This window comes from Schistocerca cancellata, chromosome 1 (genome assembly GCF_023864275.1).
Source record: "Schistocerca cancellata isolate TAMUIC-IGC-003103 chromosome 1, iqSchCanc2.1, whole genome shotgun sequence".
In the NCBI taxonomy this organism is placed as follows: domain Eukaryota; kingdom Metazoa; phylum Arthropoda; class Insecta; order Orthoptera; family Acrididae; genus Schistocerca; species Schistocerca cancellata.
In genome coordinates, this window is record NC_064626.1 from 788471881 (window position 1) to 788498287 (window position 26407).

Here is a 26407-nt window from a genome sequence, read left to right on the forward strand (position 1 = left end):
GCGCCCGTCACCAGAGCCGCATGATCGATTTAGGATCGCTCCTTCGATATCTATCATTTGGGCCCCGCGACTTCGATACGCAATCATTCTTGGAAATTATCTTTTGTTCAAATCGTTATATAGCTACCATGTCTAATATGGTTGCAAACTATGACCGAAGAACAAATAAAACTACAACAGATACGTCTCTTCCACGTTATATATTTGATTGTCATCTTATTAACTTTGAATCTTCAACTACATAATGCACATGTTATGTAGTTTAATCTTTGATCTTTACATTATTTACATCTTTGCAGGCCGGGTTGTAGCAGTGTTGTTTGCATGTGTGTATGTATCGTGGGAGAGTGTGAAGTGTGAACATGGTTTTTGGAATGACATCAAGTTATATATGCTCAAGTCCTTGTAAAATTTTGTTCTGCTTGGTTGTGACTGCTGTGTTTGGACCTTCTTCATGTCTTTATGAAGATCAGATTGGAAAGTTCGACTGGTAAATAAATTACATAACCAAACCTGAACAGGTGGATGTATTGTTTGACTCATATTACTCAACATGCATAGTGCTTTTCGGCTGAATTTCCCTCATAGAATATTGCATAAAGCTTATTAAACAAGATGAAGTTCCCGAATATAGAAGAAAAGCTCACGGCACTATTGACAGCACTGTTTCAGATGACTTCTTCAATAGTAACATTACATTTTAGTTACTAGTACTGTGGAGCTCGGCTAACTTACGAATTTTGCCTTTTGAAGTGTTTTATGTGGTAATTGTGTGACGGTTGCGCATATTGAAACATTTCGTATTCTTGTACGCTGAAGACCTGCAAGTCACTATGTAGGGAGTGGCGACAAAACACCTTATCATGCCGTCACAGTAGGTTATTTCAGTTGCCCATTATTACATGTAATGTTGAATCACAGATAGTTTCATATTACCGCCTAATTGGTAGTAAATGGCCATATATTTGGTAACGTACGTGTAAAAACGTATACTTAATATTTTAAATCTTCCTTAAGCGTTTGTGTATCGTACCTTACAAAACATTTTCTGTGGTAATGTATACAGTCCCGCTGTATTTTTGTAATGTGCAGTCCATCAACAATGCGCGCAGTCTTTGTCTGCGCATCTCTAGTGTTACCTGTGAACACCATATTTAAGACCTATTATGTTTGTATAGTCAATATGCAAGACAAATTGGCACTTACGCGGTTTAAGGGGTACATGCGCTGATTACAAAAAAAGTACCTAATTTTGAAGGAAACGCGTATTTCTGAAGATACAAGCACATATATGCACGGAATGCCAAAGAAGTACTTATTTTCATATGAATGAAAAAAAAAAAAAACTGCCTGCTTTCACCAACTTATTCATGTTGTTCTGCCAATATGCTGCAGACACCTTAACATATTTTTTCACAGGCTTATTCCATTTCAAATCAACTAACAGTTTGAACCTTGATATCTCAGATTTGGATGAATTCTTTTTTCAGGCCATGTACCCACTAACACTAGTTTAAAGTTGAGATTTCAAATTTTTCTGACCTTTGGTTTTTGAGTTTCAAGGGTTTAAAAATAAAAAAAACCTCCGTTTTTGATCAATCGATGATTGTTTTAAAATGCTGTAGCTCTAAAACTATAGAACCTAGAGAGCTCAAACTTGCACCATTGTTTTCCTCTATAAATTCCCTTCAATTTGATATGTAACATGACTATGCTACCTAAATTTGAAAATTTTAAACTATTCCAAAAAAACAATTTTTGAAATTTCCAAAATACATACCCTCGGATTTCTTTATAGAAATTATGTGTTGTCCAGTCTAACTGACTGCATGCATGCAAAATTTCAAGATGGGATCTCAATGGGTTCTTGTATAAAATATTATTTTACTACTGCAATACAGGCTAGTGAGGTGAAAAGCAGACTATTTCTAGGCTATGAATACTAAGGTAGGTCTATGTAATTCTAACAAACTTAAATTATTATGTTAGCCTTTTTATCATGTGACGCAATACTGACCTTAAGACTTATCTTCGAAGAAAGGGAAATACAGAAGCGTCCGATCCTACCCGTCGGCTTTGACCCATGACGTCACAAATATGGCGGAAACGACAATTCCAATATGGCGGATATAAAAACGTCGCATACGTATCATAAAGACGAAAATACATAGAAAAACAACACACACACAGGTTTCACAAAAAGCCTAATGACTCTAACGGGACAAGCGTGGGAAATTGGGGGTTTTTGGGTGGGGAGAAACTAAATATACACAAATTTAGCCACCCACCGCCATACAAAACCACGCAAGACGACGAAAAAAATCGACATCACAAAACTCACCAAATACCACAAAACACGTTCTTATCCGGAATCGGACACTTCCCTTGACCTATATAGATCTACAGTAGCTCCCGATCCCATAAATTAGGATCGAACACTTCCCTTGACCTATATAGCTCAACAGCATCTCCCGATCCCATCCCCCAATACAAAAATCAAAATACACCGCAAAACATTGCGAACAAACACTTCCCTTCACCTACATATATCTACAGCAGCTCCCGACCCCATAAATTGGGATCGAACACTTCCGTTGACCTATATAGCTCAACAGCAACTCCCGATCCCATCTCCCATTACAAAAATCAACATACTCCACCAAACATTGAGATTGAACACTTCCCTCCAACTATATAGCTCAACAGCAGCTACCAATCCCATAACTTAGGATCGACCACTACCCTTGACCTATGTAACTCAAAAACATCTCCCAATACGAATACCAAATATGGCGGATATATGAAAACGTCGCATACGTATCATAAAGACGAAAATAGTCCTCAACCGAGAACTATTAATCCAGTCTTTCATATCCATTCCTGAACAAAAAACCACAACCGAATACACTTAATAACAAACTCAGCCGACGTACAGCAATCATCATTACATTAACCATCACACAAAACCGTTAACTCACTAATACAAATTCCGCTTCAAAAAGACGCACGCAGCACTCACCACTGACCAACAGCAAACTGAGCCCAACACACCAAACAAACGATAACCATGAACATACCACCAGAGGGCACAACAAACAACAACACGACATCTACAAACACGCCACACTCACAAACCAAACTCCGCGCCGTAATGACGTCACACACCACAACACCCTTACGTCACGGGTCAAAGCCGACGCGTGAGATCGGATGTTTCTGTTGACCCGAAGAAAGATTAAGGAAAGGAAAACCTATGTTTCTAGCATTTGTAGACTTAGAGAAAGCTTTTGACAATGTTGACTGACTGGAATACCCTTTCAAATTCTAAAGGTGGCAGGGGTAAAATACAGGGCGCGAAAGGCTATTTACAATTTGTACAGAAACCAGATGGCAGTTATAAGAGTCGAGGGACATGAAATGGAAGCAGTGGTTAAGAAGGGAGTAAGACAGGGTTGTAGCCTCTCCACAGTGTTATTCAATCTGTATATTGAGCAAGCAGTAAAGGAAACAAAAGAAAAATTCGGAGTAGGTATTAAAATCCGTGGAGAAGAAATAAAAACTTTGAGGTTTGCCGATGACATTGTAATTCTGTCAGAGACAGCAAAGGACTTGGATGAGCAGTTGAACGGAATGGACAGTGTCTTGAAAGGATGATATAAGATGAACATCAACAAAAGCAAAACGAGGATAATGGAATGTAGTCGAATTAAGTGGGGTGCTGCTGAGGGAATTAGATTAGGAAATGAGACACTTAAAGTAGTAAAGGAGTTTTGCTATTTGGGGAGCAAAATAACTGATGATGGTCGAAGTAGAGAGGATATAAAATGTAGACTGGCAATGGCAAAGAAAGCGTTTCAGAAGAAGAGAAATTTGTTAACATCGAGTATAGATTTAAGTGTCACAAAGTCGTTTCTGAAAGTATTTGTTTGGAGTGTAGCCATGTATGGAAGTGAAACATGGCCAATAAATAGTTTGGACAAGAAGAGAATAGAAGCTTTCGAAATGTGGTGCTACAGAAGAATGTTGAAGATTAGGTGGGTAGATCACGTAACTAATGAGGAGGTATTGAATGGGATTGGGGAGAAGAGAAGTTTGTGGCACAACTTGACTAGAAGAAGGGATCGGTTGGTGGGACATGTCCTGAGGCATCAAGGGATCACAAATTTAGCATTGGAGGGCAGCGTGGAGGGTAAAAATCATAGAGAGAGACCAAGAGATGAATACACTAAGCAGATTCAGAAGGATGTAGGTTGCAGTAGGTACCGGGAGTTGGAGCTTGCAAAGGATAGCTTAGCATTGAGAGGTGCATCATACCAGTCTCAGGACTGAAGGCCACAACAACAACAGCCTTTTTATGCAACATTACCTTCTTATTGTTTGTTAATTCATTAAATGATATTTTAATGAGAGAATAAAATATTTATAAAAATAACAACTTAAGAATCCTACAATTTTGTACGACATTCACTTTTTATTATAAAAAAAACGAGAGATTTTCATATAGGGTCAAGGCTCTAGTTTTGGCCACCTTGATGTAATGGGGAAGCTACACTGCATCCTTTCATCATATATTATAAATGGAAGGGAAAACTAAAATATCTGCAGTATTTCTTCATATCAGATTGCCTAAAACATAATGCAGTCGCTTTCTATGTATTCCAGAAAAAACTGCTAGAAATCATAAACCAAAACTTGCCTTTTGCACTTAAAAAGATTACTTACTTTTGTGATGGCAGCGCTGTGCAATATAAAAATAAGAAAAACTTCCTTAATATGTGTTTACATAAAACTGATTTTGGAGTTGAGGCAGAGTGGCAAGAGCGCATGGGATGGCCTTGGCGGAACTGTTAAGCGGCTAGCTGCTAATGCCAGCTTACAAAAGCCATATGACCAACAAATCTTAACACCCAAATCACTTCATGTATTTGCCATGGAAAACATAATAAGCTTTTACTTTGAATATTGCGCAACAGAGGACTATGAACTGACAAAAGAATACTTACTTCCTCGGTTCAGTGACTCAGAAGCGATTGTGGGAACACAAAAGTTTCACTCATATAAACCCTGCACAGAGTGTCAAATTACTGTCAAGCTTTATCATTTTAGTCTTGATGAATCGCTTGAATATGTGACAACACTGAACCAAATATCACCCTCACATGTGGAAAATATTACTGATGGTTTTGTGACAGTAGCATATTATGACTCTTGGTGGCTAGGATGCTATGAAGAAAAATACAATGACATTTACCGAATAAATTTTTTACACCCAAACGGTCCAGCCCAGTCTTTTTACTATCCACAACCAAGAGATATATTAGATGTCCCAGGAAATACTCTTTTACAAACAGCGAATCCAACAACAGTTACGGGAAGAACCTACACTTTAAGTGCTAAAGAAATGAAGTTGTCTTCTCTTGCTTTGGAAAAATATCTTAAAAGATCATAAAAGAAGCACATTTAAATTATGTTACACCTATTCTCACTAAACACTAAGTTGTATAGATACCATGTGTATTAACTTTGTAAATACCAATTGGTATTAGAAATACGGTTCTATCCATACAGATATCTACAAGTTAATCTTTTTCCCCAAGTGAAATTACTTATATGCCAATTTCTAATATAAGGAATATGTTGTAAATGATTACAAATAACACTGGAAAACCATGCAAAAGATAATCTCTGCCATTTACAACTAAGGATGAAGGTGAGTGGCTTTATTCAAAATTTTAACTTGTAGCACGTATATTACCAATTAAAATGTGTTCACTTCCTTCTGATGCACGGTTAAAAGAATCATGAACATTAAATTAAAACAACACTATATCATTTAATGAATTAACAAACAATAAGAGGGTAATGTTGCATAAAAAGGCTAACAAAATAATTTAAGTTTGTTAGAATTACATAGGCCTGCTTTAGTATTCATAGCCTAGAAATAGGCTGCTTTTCACCTCACTAGTGTGTATTGCAGTAGTGAAATATTATTTTATACAAGAACCCATTGAGATCCCATCTTGAAATTTTGCATGCATGTAGTCAGTTAGACTGCACAACACACATAATTTTTATAAAGAAATCTGAGGGTACGTATTTTGGAAATTTCAAAACTTTTTTTTTAGTACTTTAAAATTTTCAAATTTAGGTAGCATAATCATGTTACATATCAAACCAAATGGAATTTTTAGAGGAAAGCAATGGTGCAATTTTGAGCTCTCTAGGTTGTATAGTATTTGAGCTACAGCATTTTAAAACAATCAACGATTGATCAAAAACGGAGGTTTTTTTGATTTTTAAACGCTTGAAACTCAAAAACCAAAGATCAGAAAAATTTGAAATCTCACATTTAAACTAGTGTTAGTAGGTACATTACCTGAAAAAAAATTCATCCAAATCTGAGAGGTCATGGTTCAAATCATGTGGTACAATTGGTTGATTTGACATGGAATGACCCCACAGTGTTCTTTACCCATAGGTAATGCTTACAGTTTCATACATCCTAACCATGATAGCTATTGTTGGCTTTGTATATTGTTGCTCACAGTTATGTATTTTGATCAGTGTGCTCAATGACCTATATTTTTCTGTTGAGGCTGTGTGTTTTGAAGTATCGTATATTACCGAGTGTGCCAAAATGCTGAGAAATATTCCAGATTTGAGCGACTTTGTAATGGAAGATTTATACCATGTTACGGAGAACACCCAAAGCTCTATGCAATGGGCTAGGCAACAAGGTCTTTTGAAGAACGATCTGGTGTGTGAAAATGTGAATTGTGTTGGATACAACAAAATGAAGCCGGAGAAAACTACAGGGAAAGATGGCGAAATCTGGCGCTGCTCCTTTGGCAGGGACTGTAGAAAGAAATGTTCAATCAGGAAAATGTCATTTTTTGCTGGCAGTCATTTAGACATTTCTAAAATTTTGCGAGTGTGGGCTTTCGAACTCGATAAGCAAAAGTTTTTAATGAGGGAGCTCAAAATTGGCAGTGAGTACCTTGTGGTCGATTGGTGCCAATTTTGTAGGGATATCTGCCATGAATATCTGCCAATAGTTTTGAGCGGCCCTGGCCATACTGTTGAAATAGACGAGAGCTGCTTCGTCAGGAGTAAGTACCATCGAGGTCATACGGTGTGGGAGCAATGGGTCTTTGATGGTTATGACATTGAGACAAAGCAAAGCGTTATGGTTGCTGTGCCAGAACGTGATGCTACCCATTTGCTGCCAATTTTGCAACAGTATGTTTTGCCTTGAACCACAGTAGTTTCTGATTTGTGGCAAGCTTACAACACCATAGGTAACTTGCGCTACAATCATCTCACTGTATATCATTCGCTTTATTTTGTCGATCCCTCTATAAACGCAACCACAAATCGCATGGAATCAGTCTGGCAAAAAGCTAAAGGAAAAAAAAGAAAAGGCGTTTCGGAACTTACCGTGCTATACTGAATAACTACCTGGCGGAATTTCTCCGGCATCAACGTTTTGGGGAAAATCCGTTCCACAATTTCATTGAGCATGTTCGAAAAATCTATCCTAATACTACAAATTAACTTGAGATAGCTGTTTTTATCTAATCTGTGATTCGAGCTTTAATGTATATCTGTGCCAAATAAACAAATAAGATTTTTGAGAAAATTTTGTTAATAATTCCATCTTTTTTTTTTCAAAAAAAAAAGTTTTTGAAATTCTTTGCATACATATGCAATACATCATTTTTGATAAAAAAAAATTTGAGTCAGTTAATTCATCTTTTTTTCATCCATATGAAAATAAGTACTTTTTTGGTGACAGGCACATCAGATATGACTGTAACACACAATTTTTTAAATAAAATTTTTTTTGGTATTCCGGGCATATATATGCTTATATCTTCAGAAATACATGTTTCCTTCAAAAATAGGCACTTTTCTTGTGATCAGCCCATGTACCCTCTAAACTGCATAAGTGCCGACAAATTAAGCATTATTATAATGAATGCCTGCTGTGTGTATATCATTTTTTCTGTGTGGCTTTACTATTCTAGGGAACTATAGAAATCGAGCACAAATACAAATGTTTTATTCCACCTTTGAGCATATTTAAATGCAATTGGTGTCATCGGTGTTAACACAATAATAATAACAATATCAGTCGTGTGGTGTAATTTAGTACCCTTTATTGTACTGTCATACCTTGTCTTGGTGTTGCTTTTAATGCTAAGCTTTCTGCATTTCTTTGACAATAAGTAGCGCCATGTATAACATGTATCTACCAAAGATGAGTTTGAATAGTTCTTGGGATACTTCAGCATACATTTTTTTATGCTTGCTACTATCTACAGTTTAATGTTTTGAATGTACGTAATACATAAATGGCCTGTACCTTATGTATTTTTAAAACTTTCTTTATCTAGCAGTGCAGTAGTAATTAGTGATCATAAGTATTGTTCACACAGCCAGATGCAATTCAGCCAGTCTTAGGTTTGTAATTTGGTGCTAATTTGTTAAGTGCTGATGTTAAAGTGCTCTTTCTTAAACCATTTATGAGAACTGAATTAGAATTTATCTCCTTTGTAACAGTGTCCACATTTCTTGTTTGTTGATATGCGATATCAGCAGGTTGCTAGTCTTATCCTATAATTATAAGGATAATAAGACAAATTGTAACAGTCTCTGCAGCAGGAGAACTGAAGATGCTTGTGGTTTCCTATTTGATCCACAAAATATTCATCATACGTTCTTATGCTATATTGTCCCACAGACAAAAATTGTTAATTAAATTGCATACAGCTGCCTGTTAAGAACTTTCGAGTAATGAAAGTGGTGACTTCAGGAGGGCCAGTTGTATGTAATATCCTATGTTGATACTGTGTTACTGTTGCCAAGTTTTGTATTACTTTTGGCTTTACTGGGTATACTGATTTAGTACGCATTGAGAAACAGATTTGTCCAGTGACCTAAAACTTGTCCATTCTTTCTAGCTACCAAAGCTCAATTTTGCATGGAATGCACCAAAGATACATTTGGAGGAGTGGTGTGTTGCAAAAGACACAGATGGTCTCCCTGCTGATCAGGACAGTGGACTCCGCTCAGTCTCAGGCATTATTTTCATGCACTCCTTTGGACAATATTCCTGTTCCTTTTACATCCCATACAAGTTTAAGCTGTTGTGCTTTCCACTTGTACATACCACTATCTACATGCTGCTTTAAGGACCTTCATTTCAAATATGTGTCCTCGGAGTTTTTTTTTGTGTGTGTGGCGGTGTGATTGGATAAAACCTTCTCATTTTTCAAGCCATGTCAATTTCAATAAAATTCTCGAGCTTTCGATGTCTAGCTCTGCCATCATCATCATCGTCATCATCATCAGGAGTAAAACTACCGACTGCCGGGGCTGGCACTATTTCCCACTTATATACCTAAGGCCGCTGGCACCAATCAGAGAGGGCCAAAACGACACTGCACGGTAGGCGAGTCACAGCAGCTACGGCACATCGCTGGACCAAGTGATGTCAAGTGGCGCAAGGGGCCGGCGCCACATTTGAAACTGATGCTCCCATCTCCCTACAAGCATGACGCATCCGCTATTGCTTCCTTTTGATGTCGAAAGCCCGCCTCTGCACCCTACGCAGTGGGTAGTCCTGGTCTGTTGAAATTGTTGCTGTTCTTTCTAATCTCTGCTGCTTCTTTTATAATGGAGTCCAAGTATGTTGACACATGAGCCAAGATTCTTGTATTCAAAATACAGTTTGAGAACACAAGGGTCTTGGCTCATGGATCAACATACTGGGAATCCGTTATAAAAGAGGCGGCTGAGTTTAGAATGAACGGCAACAATTTCAACAGAGACCAGGGCTACACACTGAGTAAGGCATAGAGGCAGCCTTTGGATATCGAAAGGAAGCAACAGCGGATGCTTAATGCTTGGCGGGAGCAGCAGTTTCAAATGTGTTGCCGTCACCTCGCGCCACCTGCCATCACTCGGTCTTGCTGTGGGCCGGAGCTGCTGTGAACTGCCCAACTCGCCTTTTGCGCACGAGTCATGTTGGTGGTTGGTACTAGTGACCATGCCCATAGGTACATAAGTGGGAAATAGTGCCAAACAGCAGTCACTAGTTTTACTCCTGACGAAGATGGCGGAGCTAGCCATCAAAAGCTCGAGAATTTTATTGGATATGACCCAGCTTGAAAACCGAGAAGATTGTATTCATATGTCCTATTGATGTCCCAGTGAACTCACCTGTCTGTGTACTCAATATGGTGAACAACTGATATTCGTCCCATAACTTGCATCAGTTGTCAGGACCAGCATGTCTATAGCTCACCACTGTGTCCCATTTACAGTAAGCAAAGGACAATTTAAGACCTATGATTGTAGTGCTGTGATGTTGCAAAGAAATAGGAATGTCTTTACAGTGCTATTATGGTGACCAGTTTCTTGACAACTGTGGGAGAACCCTTCCGCACTTCCAGATGGCTTTAATCCCTTGTCACACTGCAATGAAACCCCCTTGATCTGGTGCAGAGTCAACCCTTTTATAATCCTTTCTCTTACCAGAAAGAGAGATCCCTATCCACCATTTTTGACTGCCCAGCATCTCAGTACACATACCTCCTCTGGGGGAACCCTTTTCTCAGAACTATGTGGACTTGCAGCTCAACACTGGTAAGGAACTGCATGCCATTGGACTGCTCATTTTTCTGTTCCCAGTCTTAAAGTGGGCAAATCTTTGCACTCTCAAAAAGTTTAAAAGATGAAATCCAAAACAATAGTGGTAATGGCAGCTTCCATCCTTCCAGATTACACCATAGTGATTAAACGGTGGAATGGTAGTGGATGTAACTGCCACCTTCTTGAATTATGACAGCTGCTGTAATTTTATCCTGTGATGTGTACCAGCCTGCAACAAACCCATCTTTGTAATAATCACTATTCTAAGCTTAAATTATACTGCAGTTACTGTTGGAACCTTGCCAACCCTGAGAAGTCATCCAGATGTCCATTTCTGTTGGGAAAGTGTTCCCCTTCAAACACTGTTCGATGTAGTGCCTTTACAGATTCCATTGACATTTGATGTTACTTTTTGGAACATTTACCTGTCGCCAGAGAGCAAAACATGGTACCCTGAGGTGCTTAACCTGGTACAGTAACTCCCATCACCTTCTGTCCTTGGGAATTTTAATATGCACAACCCATTGTGATGGGAGTTCTTGACAGTCTAGTAGCACTTTCCTTATCGAAAAGTTGATTGATGATTTTCAGTCTTGCTGATGGATCCCATACCCATGTCAGTACAGCATGTGGCGAATTCAACTTATTACAATATGACAGTGACCAACTCCCAGTGGACCTGTTGTTCCCATTCCATGCCCCCTCCAAACCAACCAGCCTGTTGGTCATTCCAGTGGACAAACTGGCAGACCTACATTTCTGATGTCACTTTGCTGTATTCACATCTGAACCTACTGTTAAGATGTAACAGCTGTAATTGAAGAGGAGGGGATGTAGCAGTCCCATTATCCAGGAATCCTTGTCACTAATGACCAGTCTTGAGAGGGAACAAGGAAAAGTATTGTCAGACCATGGCAAGCCTTCAATGATTCAAATTACTCCCCCAACTGACATTCTCATAATCTTCAAATACACTCCTGGAAATGGAAAAAAGAACACATTGACACCGGTGTGTCAGACCCACCATACTTGCTCCGGACACTGCGAGAGGGCTGTACAAGCAATGATCACACGCACGGCACAGCGGACACACCAGGAACCGCGGTGTTGGCCGTCGAATGGCGCTAGCTGCGCAGCATTTGTGCACCGCCGCCGTCAGTGTCAGCCAGTTTGCCGTGGCATACGGAGCTCCATCGCAGTCTTTAACACTGGTAGCATGCCGCGACAGCGTGGACGTGAACCGTATGTGCAGTTGACAGGCTTTGAGCGAGGGCATATAGTGGGCATGCGGGAGGCCGGGTGGACGTACCGCCGAATTGCTCAACACGTGGGGCGTGAGGTCTCCACAGTACATCGATGTTGTTGCCAGTGGTCGGCGGAAGGTGCACGTGCCCGTCGACCTGGGACCGGACCGCAGCGACGCACGGATGCACGCCAAGACCGTAGGATCCTACGCAGTGCCGTAGGGGACCGCACCGCCACTTCCCAGCAAATTAGGGACACTGTTGCTCCTGGGGTATCGGCGAGGACCATTCGCAACCATCTCCATGAAGCTGGGCTACGGTCCCGCACACCGTTAGGCCGTCTTCCGCTCACGCCCCAACATCGTGCAGCCCGCCTCCAGTGGTGTCGCGACAGGCGTGAATGGAGGGACGAATGGAGACGTGTCGTCTTCAGCGATGAGAGTCGCTTCTGCCTTGGTGCCAATGATGGTCATATGCGTGTTTGGCGCCGTGCAGGTGAGCGCCACAATCAGGACTGCATACGACCGAGGCACACAGGGCCAACACCCGGCATCATGGTGTGGGGAGCGATCTCCTACACTGGCCGTACACCACTGGTGATCGTCGAGGGGACACTGAATAGTGCACGGTACATCCAAACCGGCATCGAACCCATCGTTCTACCATTCCTAGACCGGCAAGGGAACTTGCTGTTCCAACAGGACAATGCACGTCCGCATGTATCCCGTGCCACCCAACGTGCTCTAGAAGGTGTAAGTCAACTACCCTGGCCAGCAAGATCTCCGGATCTGTCCCCCATTGAGCATGTTTGGGACTGGATGAAGCGTCGTCTCACGCGGTCTGCACGTCCAGCACGAACGCTGGTCCAACTGAGGCGCCAGGTGGAAATGGCATGGCAAGCCGTTCCACAGGACTACATCCAGCATCTCTACGATCGTCTCCATGGGAGAATAGCAGCCTGCATTGCTGCGAAAGGTGGATATACACTGTACTAGTGCCGACATTGTGCATGCTCTGTTGCCTGTGTCTATGTGCCTGTGGTTCTGTCAGTGTGATCATGTGATGTATCTGACCCCAGGAATGTGTCAATAAAGTTTCCCCTTCCTGGGACAATGAATTCACGGTGTTCTTATTTCAATTTCCAGGAGTGTAGCTGTAAGCAAGAGCCCGTTATTTAATGAAACACCAAAAGAAAGAATTGAAATTGGACTGGAAATCTCTGTAGATGTTTACTATCCACCCATTTAACTGTAATCGTCAAATCACTTCCTGTACTATTTTTCTACTGGAGGAATTGAGTGTCTTCACAGCAGATCAGGTTGCTGTTGCCATGACGAGTTTCTAATATCCAGTGAACAATCTGCAGACTATTAGTCTATACTACCCTCATGACCCAACAGAGTTCTTTTACACAATTTTAGCTACACTGGCTACCCATGGGCCTCACATCATACAGAGAAACCACAGGAGTGACAAGACTGATTGCCTAGCGAGCAATGTGACAGCAAAATTGATTTGGGGAATGACACTCACTAAAATTGACATTTTTTTATATAAAAGAGTTAATCAGTTTTGAGGCACGTTATGTTATAAGAACTAAATTTTATACGTGACACTAAAGACTTATATCCCAAAAAATTAATATTCATCTACTCAGTATGTGAATAAAAACTCTACTCCATTTTCTGTTTCTGGGAAGACAGGCTGCAGGGTGGCAAGTGCTCCCACCCCTTCCATCTGCCCTCTTCTGCAGATGCCTGTGATCTCAAGTTGCTGGACAGTCGAAAGGTGCTCATTGACCAGCCCAAGGTGTGTGGGCCTGGGCTGGTGAACCACTGATCCAAACACAGCAGTACCTCTTCATGGCAAGCCAAGCTAGGAAGTACTAGCATTGCCATAATCACTACGATGTAATCTGCTCTCAACCTCAGATTATGGGCATGTGTTCAGAAATCACTGTTGTACAACCAAGCCTTTTGAAATCTTTTCTAAGGAATGTTTTGTAGAAACTGGATCTATCAGACCTCAAGATAATGATCAAGGAATTGAATAAACTGTTGCTGTGAATACTTCAGAGGCACAGAGTGATTGGAAACTTACTAGGGAACAAGAAATCTTTTGTTCCAGGCTAGGTTTTTAGGTAATCTTTTTCTTCAACTTGAAGGGTGCTGCTGTACCCTCCAGTGACTCAGCCACCAGTCCTACAGTCATGTACTGGGGGTTGCCAAAACTTCAGTCCACTAATGTGACTACTTCCAGAGACCAAATGAAAACAATATTACATCAACTAAAATAAACAGGTTGGTTTCAACCAAACCTCCAGCAGCGACCACGGTACTTTGTTATGCCAGCCTTACCACCAGAGGCATAAGCATCGCTGCAAATGGTGTTCTGCCAGACAGGTATTTAGGTTGCTGCCAAACCACTGTGCAGCCAGTTCACACTCCAGGATTATGCCCACTGCTCCTAGCAGCTCAACATTTGGGAGTTCACATCGCTGAGCCAGCGAGGAGTATCTCGCCAAAGTGTTCGCACACTTCATCCATCCTTAAGCATCTACTGATGACTGCCAACTTCAACTACAGAGGCTTCGGCCTACATCCATTATTGAGCACTGCCAACTCCAACCTTAAGCAATTTGCCCATACTTGAGCACACTACTAGTACATCTGATCATGGCCTCTTGGACTTCACCTATCCTCATGCACCTACTGCACACTGCCAGCCACAGCCTCACATATGTTGTCTATGTAAGAACATTCTAGCATACCCTTAGTGATTGGCTTTTCAGCATGGACGAGTTAGTGCCAACTCGTGTCCCAAGGAACTGTGCTGTTGTAATATGTCCATTTAACTTAATAAATTTTAGTTGTTTCTAGCTACTGGGGTACTGGAATTTGTAATGTGTTGTTCCTCTTGCTCACGAACAGGCAGGTGTTGCACAATTTTATTGTTTTGTATGGTAATTAGCGTAAACAGGTTGATATCCTCAGCTAATCCACAATTTTTCCTGACTATCTCTTCAGATATTACTTTACTGAATAACTAGCTAACTGTCAAAAAAAAATACACAGTCATTAATGCATCAGAATGGGCGAGACAACATCGTAGTTGAAAACTTCTTATCTGCTTTGGCTCTCCCCATATCCTGAGAGTAATCCTGCAGATTTACATAATGTGAAAAAATTGTTCACAATTTGGCAGATACAATACAACAGATATAAACTCAAGATGACATTTTGCTTTGCGGTGGAGTACACAATGCAGCAGATGAAGCAGCCAATATGTGTAAGGAGAAATAGATGTTATGTGAGCTTCAGCACATTGTCGAGTAAAAGGATCATGTGATTTTACAAGAGATTAGAAGTAGCAAACTAGAAGCTGTGGGCAGTCAAATCAATAACATGACCATGATGAATCTCTTGTCAATTACTCAAATGGAAGAAACTGTTGCTTATAAGGTTAAGAATATACATACAATTTTTGAGAAAATCTGTTTTAATCAACTGTTTATATTTCATTTCACAACCACTATGATCTTATTATAGTTTCCTCTGGGGCTGAAACTATAAACTTTTGTCTAAAAATAAAATAATCACTATATCATAATCTGATCGGACTCCATTGTGGAACTGTCAATGTACCTGAGTGCCATATAATAAGAACCTGGATTCAATTTCTGATACAGCCAGGGATTATTTCTTATTGGGAGGACTGGGATGGGGTATACTCAGCCTCTTGAGACCAATCTGGGATCTATTCAAATTATAAGTTGTTTCTCCAAGGTCTGGAAAACAGACAACAGCTGGGAGAGCCACCTCCTTACTTGGCATCGAGATGACACCATATGGCAGATGATGACAGGTCTTTCCTGCACAACTGTCCATTTTTTACTTTGAAGACAAATTTAAAATTATGCTGATACATCAGTCATCTTAATAATAGCAAGGTTAAAACAGGGGATTGGTGTCTCCTGATGAATTGTCTTTTAAAATTCACTGTTTTTCCTATCACTGCGAACAGCGTGATACCTATGATTACGGTAACCAATTCTGACCTGTGTGTTCGTGGATGGCCTTGGTGGATGCTACTACTCCAACAGGAACACACAAGGTGCAGCAGATGAAGTTGGAGGGGTGGATGGTATTTTTGGTTTCAAATTTTCACTAGAAGGAAACATATTTTTTTTATTTTCAATGTTTAAGGGACACTTATATTTCACCAACACTAGCTTTGACAGTTGTGAATAACTTAGTGAGGTTTTTGACAATTACATTGGGTGAGCTGTGTTTGTTACCTCGTTTGAGTGAAGGGAGACAAAGATTGCTCGAGGCCTGTGCTATCTGAAAGTGTGTCAGTCACAAATCTTGGACAGCAGAGAGAGCTTATTTGCTCTAATATTATTTAACACTCAAAAAGTCCCTTCTGAGATGTAGTATAAAGTGTACAGATCAGGATACCTTAGACACCTGAATATGACTGATACAAACAATCCACTGTGGGGGTATTAGGGCTAGCAACAAGTGTGGGACCAAGAGGAAATGCGAAGAATGGAAGACCAAGAGAAAAGAGTGTAAAGCAAGAATGAAGTCTCTCTTCTTCTGTTCAGCCCATGTATCAAAGAAGCAATGAAGGAAACTAAAGGAAGGTTTGGAAGTTGGGTTAATATACAGGGTTGAAAGATTCACTGATGAGATTGCTGTCTGCTCTGCAAGTGAAGAATTACTGGTCTTGGGAGTTAAAATAAAGACTACTGAGCACAAAATATGGTTGAGAGTGAGCCAAAGAAAGATGAAAGCAATGAGAAGTAACAGAAATGAGATTAGTGATAAACTTAACATCAGTATTGGAGACCAAGTATATCGAGTGAAGGAGTTTATTATTTTGGAAACAACATGCCAGACAGAGCAAGGTAGACATCAAAAGCAGACTATCACATGTAAAGAGAGCACTTCTGGCCAAAAGAAGTCTACTAGTATCAGCCCTGATATAGGAAATTCTGGGAGAGAAGAGAATTGAGGCATTTGAGATGTGGCACTACAGAAGGATATTGAAAATTTAAGTGGAGTCGTAAGGTAAGAAATAAGGTGGTTTCCTGGAGAATTGAGGAGGAGAGGAACATGGGGAAAACATAGAACAAGATGAAGGGACAGAATCATATGGTGTATTAAGACATCAGGGAATATCTTCAGTGGTGTTAAGAGTGGCTGCAGAACCATTCCAATATATGTCCTTTATGTTGAGATTGCTAAGTCCCCACGTCTCAATGAGTGAAGTGAGTACAAACCATCAAGTGCTACGAAGTCTCTGGCATTCCATCTTGGATCTATTCCAGTATGGAAATGACTTTCATAAATTGCCCACATGCTACCACGTGGCTCATAAGCTGGATGAAGCATGATGTTACAGCTCTTGATGTGAACCGAATTTCAGGCCTTACCCAAAGATGGAGGTACAGTGGGAAATACTGTCTACTATGTGCTATACAGTGTAAATGTTGGTGTAGGCTGAGCAGATCATCACCTTGAATGAAATTTTCACTCTACAGTGGAGTGTGCACTGATATGAAACTTCCTGGCAGATTAAAACTGTGTGCCGGACCGAGACTCAAACTCGGGACCTTTGCCTTTCGCGGGCAAGTGCTCTACCGAGACGAGGTACTGGCAGAATTAGAGCTGTGAGGACGGGGCATGAGTCTTGCTTGGGTTGCTCAGTCGGTAGAGCACTTGCCTGCGAAAGGCAAAGGTCCCGAGTTCGAGTCTCGGTCTGGCACACAGTTTTAATCTGCCAGGAAGTTTCAGATCATCACCTGTTAGACTCTCAGAGCTATATTGATCCTGTGGGTTAGAAGAGGAACCATATATTGCATTATTAAAGATAATTTTGTGCAATAAATGCTAGCAGTTCATGTTGTAACTTAATAGCCGGTAAAGACATTAGAGGTTTCTAGAATGAGGAGATGGCTACTTACAGGAATTTTCAGTGCTTTTAACTCAGAAGAAAACAGTGTTCATTTGGAAGCATTTGGTAATATTTTTATTGTGTAGTTGATACAACCAACTCATTTGCCATTTTGGAAAAAGCATTTTAAGAGAAAAATATGTGGGATTTTCTCTCTTCCCACAAGCCATCCAATTTCTTCCATTTCCCCTTTCAGAATCTCCTCTTCTTATATAATTGTCATTTTTGTTGTTACAAAACATATTCCTATTATGAGTCTGGCGCCAGACACCTACTGTCATCAGGAGAGAGCTGTGTGGGATTCAGTGATGAGGACCTAGCTATGGTCAAGAGCATCAGGAAAACATAATTGGCAACGCCACATTTATTAAGCAATAGTACAGTATTGTCTTCCAAAGCACCAAGCCACAGCGTTGGCGGCAGAGCAGCGCCCTTATCAGCAAAAGAGGGTCAGTATGCACTCAGCTTGCAGTTCCGCCCATACAGCGAAGCATTGGGTTGCAGCTGTTATGTTATGTAGCAGCCGTCAACCCGTGGACACCAGTGGCCTCCGGCTCTGTGTATTGATTCCAAAGTGCTCTCATTGACTTCGAAGATTTGCACTCAGGAGTCATGCCTCCAGATCCGCATGAAGTGCTCACTGGCTTGCAGGGATCAGCTTCAGCCCCCATTTAGGAGACAGGAGTTGGCAGCATCAGTGTCAGCGTCAAAAACAGAATGAGCAGCACCGGTATACCTGCAGGGTTATGGCAGCCTCCACACTCCATCAATGTCGCCTCGGAAGTTGGCCCTGCAGCAGGCAGCAACCTTTCAGCTGGACTCGTGGCTCCATAGATGATCAAAGACAGCTAGTTGTGCTGAGGATCAACCTCCATAGCCCCCCTTATCACTGGGTAGCTGCAACTGACTCAAGGGCTGAGACTACACTCTGAGCAGTCTGCAATTAGCACTCAGTAATTGGACATTTGTTAAGAAGGGTGGGGTATTTTTGCTGGCACTTTCTGTGCACCCTACGGAGGTGAGGATGGGTATGACATCGTGTCATGATTTTCTTTCTCTGTCAGCTCTCCTAGTGACTTCAGACTTTCCCAACTTCACCTTTCACACACTCTTTTCTAATGGTTTGGCACATGAAGGGTTATTGTTGCATTGTATCTATGTCTTCTTACAACATTCTGCTTTGTCACTAGTGGGACGGTATCTCTCGGCTTCAATCATGTCTTTATGTCTACCGTAAATCGCTCAGCATTTCTGTCTAGCTGGCAGTCTAAAGATCACAGGCGGTTTGGCTTCTAGGAGCTGTGAAGGTAGAACTTGGACAAATTTTTAGTGTCCTTTGGGGGTACTACCCTGGGGTGTAAAACTTACTACCAACCTGCTAAGTGCCCTACAGTATTGACACAAGTTTGTTCTTTTTATTGCTAAGAATTCTGATCTTATTGCTGAAACTTGTGACTTCAATAAAAGGCGTTAAATCTTTCTGCATAAGTGTGGAAATAAACCTTGAAAACTGTTGTTTTAATCAGTCGAGCAATACAAGAGCTTTGTCTCAAAAGATTCATCTTTAGTACTTGTCTGTTAATGTTCAATTTGGCTAATGAAAAATTGCTCTAAGGAGAGCCTTGGAATTCACCATTTTTCGTCACCTTTGGCACTGAAGCCAGTGATTTTTATTTTGAGTATATTACAAAATTATTGTTGAACTTACAGTAGAAATTAGCTTTATGCCAAGATTCAAAGACATAAATATGTGATGAAGTGACACACAACATTAAATAAGCACTGTTACCTCTTAGATGATGAGTTACTTTTCTCTTTGCCTCTTCTTTAAGAAAACGTTCCTGTAATTGGAAGAATATTAATTAATAGTGAAAAAAGTATAGTTTGCCAAGAATTATCTTTGCCTAAATTTCATGCAGTACGTGTTCCACCAACGTATCAATGGTTTCTGTGTGAATCCAACAGCTTTTCTGAAAATTATCTGAGCTGTTAGTGTCTTGACCTCTTAGGAACTAGCTTCATTGTAATTCAGGTTAGTTTTTTTGCTAGTGGCACAGCTGCAGAATTTGTTTGCTTGGAGGCTGAAATTGTAAAAGAAATAAGAGGGAATTGGCTGAAGTGTGAATCAAAGACATTGTTGAACATTTATCTGGATGAAACAATAAATAACTGTCTTTAAAATGAAGGGAGAATAGCAATAGATGGTTTTCTGATGATAGAGCATTTTTATCTGAAGGTGAGAAGAAAATTGGTACCAGTAGGGAGGAATTGAAGAACAGCCGTGAACAATGTGTTATGAAAATAAATGTAAAAAAGCCAAGAACAATGGTAACTGAGAAAATAAGTGTTTTAATTTGAAGGTAAAATGTGTAGGAGGACAACAAGTGTAAGTATTAGAGTGCAAAACAAATAGTTATGAGACGTGAAGATGATTTGGATGGACAGTCATCTTCAGATATAGAAGTAATTTCGGGCATGCACTAGGGAAGTGCATTGGGACCCTTGCTGTTCATGCATATTAATGAGCTTGCAGACACTATTAATAGTAAAACCAGGCTTTCTGCACATGATATAGCTATCTGTAATGAAGTACTATCTGAAAGAAGCTGCATAAATATTCAGTGAGATCTTGATAAGATTTCAAAGCAGTGCAGATATTGGAAACTCAGTCTAAATGTTCAAAAATGCAAAACTTTGCACCTCACAAAAGGTAAAAACATAGCATTGTATGACTACAATATCAATGAGTCACTGTTGTAATCGGCCAATTGGTACAAATGTCGGCATGTAACACTTGGTAGGGGTATGAAATGGAATGATCACATAGGCTCTGTCATGGTAAAGCAAGTGGTAAACTTCAGTTTATTGGTAGAATACTGGAGAAGTGCAATCGACCTACAAAGGAGATTGCGTACAAATTACTCATGCAACCAGTTTTAGAATATTGCTCAAGTGTGCGGAGCCCATGCCAGATAGGAATAACGGGATTTTGAACTATACAGAGAAGGGCTGCACGAATGGTCAAAGGTTTGCTTAATCTGTGGGAGAGAGTCATAGACCTACTGAATGAACTGAACTGGCAGACTCTTGAAGACAGAGATAAACTATCCTGAGATAAAGTTGCAGGAACCAGCTTTAAATGATAATTCCAGGAATATACTACAATGTCCTCTATATCACTCACATAGAGATCATGAGGATGAGATCAGAATAATTACTGCATGCCCATAGGCATTCAGGCAGCAATTCTTCCTGCATTCCAGACATGTGTGGAACAGGAAGAAACCCTAATAACTGATACAATGGGACATACCCTCTGCATGGCACCTCATGGTGGTTTGCAGAATATAAATGTAAATGTAGAAGAAAAAGTGAAAACCGGAATAGTAGTTGTAAATTTTTCTATGTACAAAATGAATTTTGTGAGTTTTTGGATGAAATGAAATGGGCATGTGGCTGTGGCCTCCCATCGGGGATGCTGGTCATCTGGTGCAAGTGTTTTTAGTTAAGGCCACTTGGGCAACGTATGTTTAAATGAAGATGAAGTGATGATGAAGACAACGCAACACCCAGTCCCCAAGAGGAGTAAATCTCTGACCATGCCGTGATTTGAATCTGGGCCCCTCACTTGGCATTCTGGTGTGCTGATCACTCAGTTTTAGAGGTGGTCAGTTTTTGGATAAGAAGGTAAGAAAGATATCATGGCTCACCATCGACGCTGCATAGAGCAGCATTCAGAAACCCTGTGGCTCCAGAGGAAGATATAAAAGTATATGTGGACCAGACTGGAAACACAAGGAATAGAAAGGTATAAAAAATGGAAAAAATGAGAAAAGCTAGTAATTAAGGACAGTCATGAGTAATAAAAGAAATAGACTGAGTCGTTTGATGGTTATGGTCTGCATAATGAATTATGCTTCAGAATCAATAACGACTGGGTGTAAGGTCAAGTGATTGAGAAGAACTATTAGACAACATCAGCAGAAACTCATCATACAGAAAAAAAAGTTGGAGAAAGGGAAGGAATGGAAAGTGCTGCAGCTTGCAGTAATAGGTCTGCGTGCGTGAGAGAAAAAGTAGTGGTTGTGATACATTCCAAATTCCTAGTGTTTCTCCCTAAAGATTAGTTGTACCAGTATTGAATGTTGTGTATTATTTGACTATTTTTCTCTTCCTTCAGTATCTTTGAGGTAATTGGGCATGGTTCAGAGATTTTAGTTGTCATGTCCCTTACACAGCACTCTCGTTGTAGGTACATTAGTCTTAGCTATAGAAAGTTTTTCGCTTGTGTCAAGGATAAGACTTGGCAGTCACTAATTATTTAGACAGTAAGCTTTAGTTGAAATAACATTATTAATTGATGATGATTCAGTTAGGTATTTTACACCTTCAGGCTGATTAAGAGGCAGTGTGCTATGTCATTCAACTAATTGTATGTTGCAGGAAACAGTCATACGTTGGGAAGCTGAAGTTTGCAGAATTTGATGTGAATTTGTCTCTGAGGAGAATATTTGTAGCTACAGAGGAAAATGTTGTTGCTGCATTGAACTCAAAATCAGGTTTGTTCACTTACGTGTGTCATGATAAACTATAATCAGTGGTAAATGTGCTTTTTAGTACATTAATATACATTGGTCCTTTTTTTAGGTCAAATTTTATGGCGACAAGTTCTGGAGAAGGGTGGACAAGGTGATATCCACTTTTTGGGTGTGGATGGGTCTGCTGTGGTGACAGTAAGTGGAGACAAGGTTTTGACTTTAAGAGGCTGGGATCAAAATGCTGGTTACCTCCTGTGGGAATGGCCATTACCTTTGCAACTCTCTCTGGACAGGTAGTGACAGTTTCTCCTGTGGGCACTATTTGTAATGAAAATATTTTGTTAGTGTTGTTGTTCACGTCATATCACATCTTAAGCTGCATAACCATTAAAATGGAAAACTTGGATTTGATGGAGATCATGTGACAAATGATAAAGGTGAACATTATCATCGTCAGTACTGAAAAAAAATTTGATATGATTTCTTTCAAGTAATTATTGTTAATGGATGATACAGGTTCTATCTTATCTGTCAGTTGTTCAGTTACATAATAATGAAAATGAAGACACTGTGTGCATGTTAAACATAGTAGTATTTTTCTTATTATTATTATTATGTTTGGAAGGATTGGGGTGTGTCACTAACAAAACTGCTGCGCTTCTCAAGAAAAAAAGGGGGGGGGGGCAAATAGAGCTGCTAAAGTTAAAATAAACATTCTAAATGTTGGTCACCATTAGGTGACTATTTGCTCTTCCCATCTCAGCAGCTGAATTCTTGTTGTTAAACAGAAATTTTACTGCCATGACTTGAATGGAGGATCATCACACATCTCCATTGCTTTGCCACCTTGAGCAGTCCACCTTGGAAGCAAAATGTAGAGTATGAAGCCTATGAGCATGTGTTATAATGTAGACTAATAAAGTAGACAACACACACACACACACACACACACACACACACACACACACGCGCGCGCGACCACTATCTCTGTCTGCCAAAGCTGGACCACGAGCAACTGTGCTTGATGATAGGAAAAGCATTCTGGGTGGTGGTGTAAGGAAGAGGGTGGGTCAGGGAGGGGGAAGGATAGCGCTGGAGAACAATAGAGTCCTGCTTGTGAGAGCGTACAGTGACTGGTGGGAACAGGGCAGGGCAGCTAGGTGCAGTCGCAGTCGCAGTCGGGAGGCACCTAGCTGCCTTACCTTGTCTCCATCACGTCTCTGTATGCTTCCACAAGCAGCACTTTACTGCCCCCAACCCCTACCCTGCTATCCCCCTCCCTTCCCCAGCTGCCTCCTTACCCCCACCATCCAGAATGCTTTTCCCATCAAGCACAATTGCTCGTGGTCCAGCTTTGGCAGCCAGAGACAGTGGCCGTGTGTGTGTGTGTGTGTGTGTGTGTGTGTGTGTGTGTGTGTGTGGGCATGCGCTGTCTACTTTAGAAGACCTTTTCGCCAAAATCCCACTTGCTTAGCTGTCTTTTTGTTCTGCCTGTCTGTGACTTAACCTCTCCACTATAAGGTGAGTAGCAATCTATCCATTTCGGAATATTGTGTCATTATTCTGTCCTGGATTTTCCATTGTTTAATTTTATCTTAACACGCACTTATGAGGTGTGATCAAAAAGTAATGGGATTTTCTTTCTCTCTCTTTTTTTTTTTTTTTTTTTTTTTTTTTTTTTTTTTTTTTTTTTCCCTTGCTGGTACATGTGCCCCAGTTATATATTTACATTTTCAGATGCTTGGACTATTTAGTTTATTGTTGACAGTTGAAAAGATTGTGTGTGTTTTTAAGTGCTCAGCGAAATTTTACTTTTGAAAAAGATGGATCAAAGAATTCACATTAAATTTTGTTTGAAGAATTTAATAAAGTGCAGCACCACATTGTAAATGTTGACTGTAGCTTTTGGCAGATCTAAAAGAGTTTACGTTGAGAAGACATTGAAGATGATGACTATCCTGGATGCTCTAGCACATCAATTATTGTCAACAGTGTGGAAAAATAAAGAAAATGGTTCTGGAAACCACAGAATCTCCGTCAGAGAGACTGATGATGTCGGCATATCCTTTGGCTCATGACAAGCAAATTATTATTATTATTTTGCATGAAATGTGTAGCAGCAAAGTTTGTTCCAAATAGTTGAATTTTGACCAAAAATGATGTCACTTAGAAATCGCACAGGAATTGCTGGATGAAGTCAACAATAATCCAGAACATTCTAAAGAATGTTATAGCAGGTGACAATTTATGGCTTTGACATAAAAACCAAGGCCAAATGGAAACTGCCAGAAGAGCCAGGACTGAAAACTTCAAGTTCGGTCACATGTGAAGGTTCTCCTCACAGTTTTCTTCTATTACAATGGGATAGTGCGTCATGAGTTTCTGCCTTATTGGTGTATAGTCGATAAGGAATACTACGTGGAATTTATGTACCATTTGTGTAAAGCAATCTGAAGAAAATGACAAGAATTGTGGCAAAACTGCTCATGAAAATTGCATCACACCTCAATGCTTGTTCATGATTTTTTAGCAAAAAGCAAAACCGTTATGTTGCCTCAGCCACTGTATTCGCCAGACCCTGCAACTTCTTTCTATTCCTGAGGCTGAAGAGAACCATGAATATATGTTGTTTATCCACCATTGATGAGATAAAAACAGAATCACTGAAGGAGCTGTACACCATAATCAAAAGTGAGTTCCAGAAGTGCTTCAAAGAGTTGAAAAAGCTTTGGAACAAGTCTATTAAATCTGATGGAGTTACTTTGAAGGGGACAAAGTTGATGCTGATGAAAAAATAAAGATTCTTTAAGAAAAAGAAATATTCACATTACTTTTTGATCACACCTTGTATTGTTGTAAACGCTACTATTGACTCATTGTCTTTTTTTCTGTATAAGTTATTTTACAAACATTTTTTATCTCAAAAGTAACTGTCACATCCTATCCATTTTCTTTGTGGTCGAAGAATACAATTCTCAGTTGTTGGTTGTGCACCTATGATCATTGTTTTAGTGTATACACATATGAACTTATAAACTGCTCAGCATATGTGTTTGTTTCATTAATTATCATTGTTAACAACCTGTTATCAAAAAAGGATGTGAAAATGCCAGTGATTTGGAAGACATGAAAAATGAATTCTTACACATGATCTCTCTGTAAATGCATATTTACTCTGACCTGCATGACAGTTAACAGACCATGTTGTTGAACAGCTGTCAGCACTTTTTCAACACCTCCTTTGCCTCTTGATGTTTCTGTATCACTGTCATCAAAGTCCTGATGATCACCGTCTTCTCCAAACAACAGACACACCAGTAATATCTGATAGATGATGCTTACAGCAGGCATTGTGACTCTTGCAGTTGATATAAAACTTTAAATACATTTTGTAGATCCTTCCAAATGTTGCCAAGTGTGGGAGCAAGCACAGTTTGGAGAATACACAATGCAGTGCCACCAGACAGCGTAGACACAGTTTGGAGAGCACACGTGGCTAGGCAACAAGCCTGCCAGAGTCCACTTCATAGAGCATGGTCTAGGGGCTAATATTCTGGTTTTGAATTTAAATTTGGCTTTCATTTTTAAAATATTGAGAAACTTGGGGTATTAATCCAAAGTTTGTGATTAACATATAAACATTCATCAGTGACTGTTATTAGTTTGTAAGAAGACCAGCTGTTGTGTAGTTGATAATTAGCACAAACAATCTGTACAAATATGCCAGTGTTGTTACATAAAAGGAAGTCAGTTAATGTTCTCCAGATTTTTGATCAAACGGCCTGGATGTGGTGGAACACTGACTTGCAATAACACAGTGGCCTTTCAGCTTCATGTTCTTTATTGAACTACACTTGCAGCTCAGTTTTTTTATGGCATCTTGATCAGGATGCATTTATATTTGACATTCATGTCTCAAAAAATTAACATCTGTCTCTATGTATAATTTCGTGGAAAAGAAATATTATAAATTTTGCTTCCTTAAGGCGGGTAGGATGTCAAACGGGC

General features: G+C 40.1%; 1 protein-coding gene across 2 annotated transcripts in view; it reads left to right on the plus strand.

Moving 5' to 3' along the window:
• The first annotated feature begins 280 nt into the window (after nt 1–280).
• The window catches only part of LOC126187521 (ER membrane protein complex subunit 1), a 118537-nt gene continuing 92410 nt past the window's right edge, over nt 281–26407 (plus strand). For both annotated transcript variants that reach the window (XM_049928661.1, XM_049928670.1), the window contains exons 1-3: nt 281–490; nt 22305–22420; nt 22509–22692. In XM_049928661.1, the coding sequence (XP_049784618.1) occupies nt 363–490; nt 22305–22420; nt 22509–22692 (428 nt within the window). In that variant the 5' untranslated portion in view covers nt 281–362. The remainder of the gene's footprint in view (nt 491–22304; nt 22421–22508; nt 22693–26407) is intronic.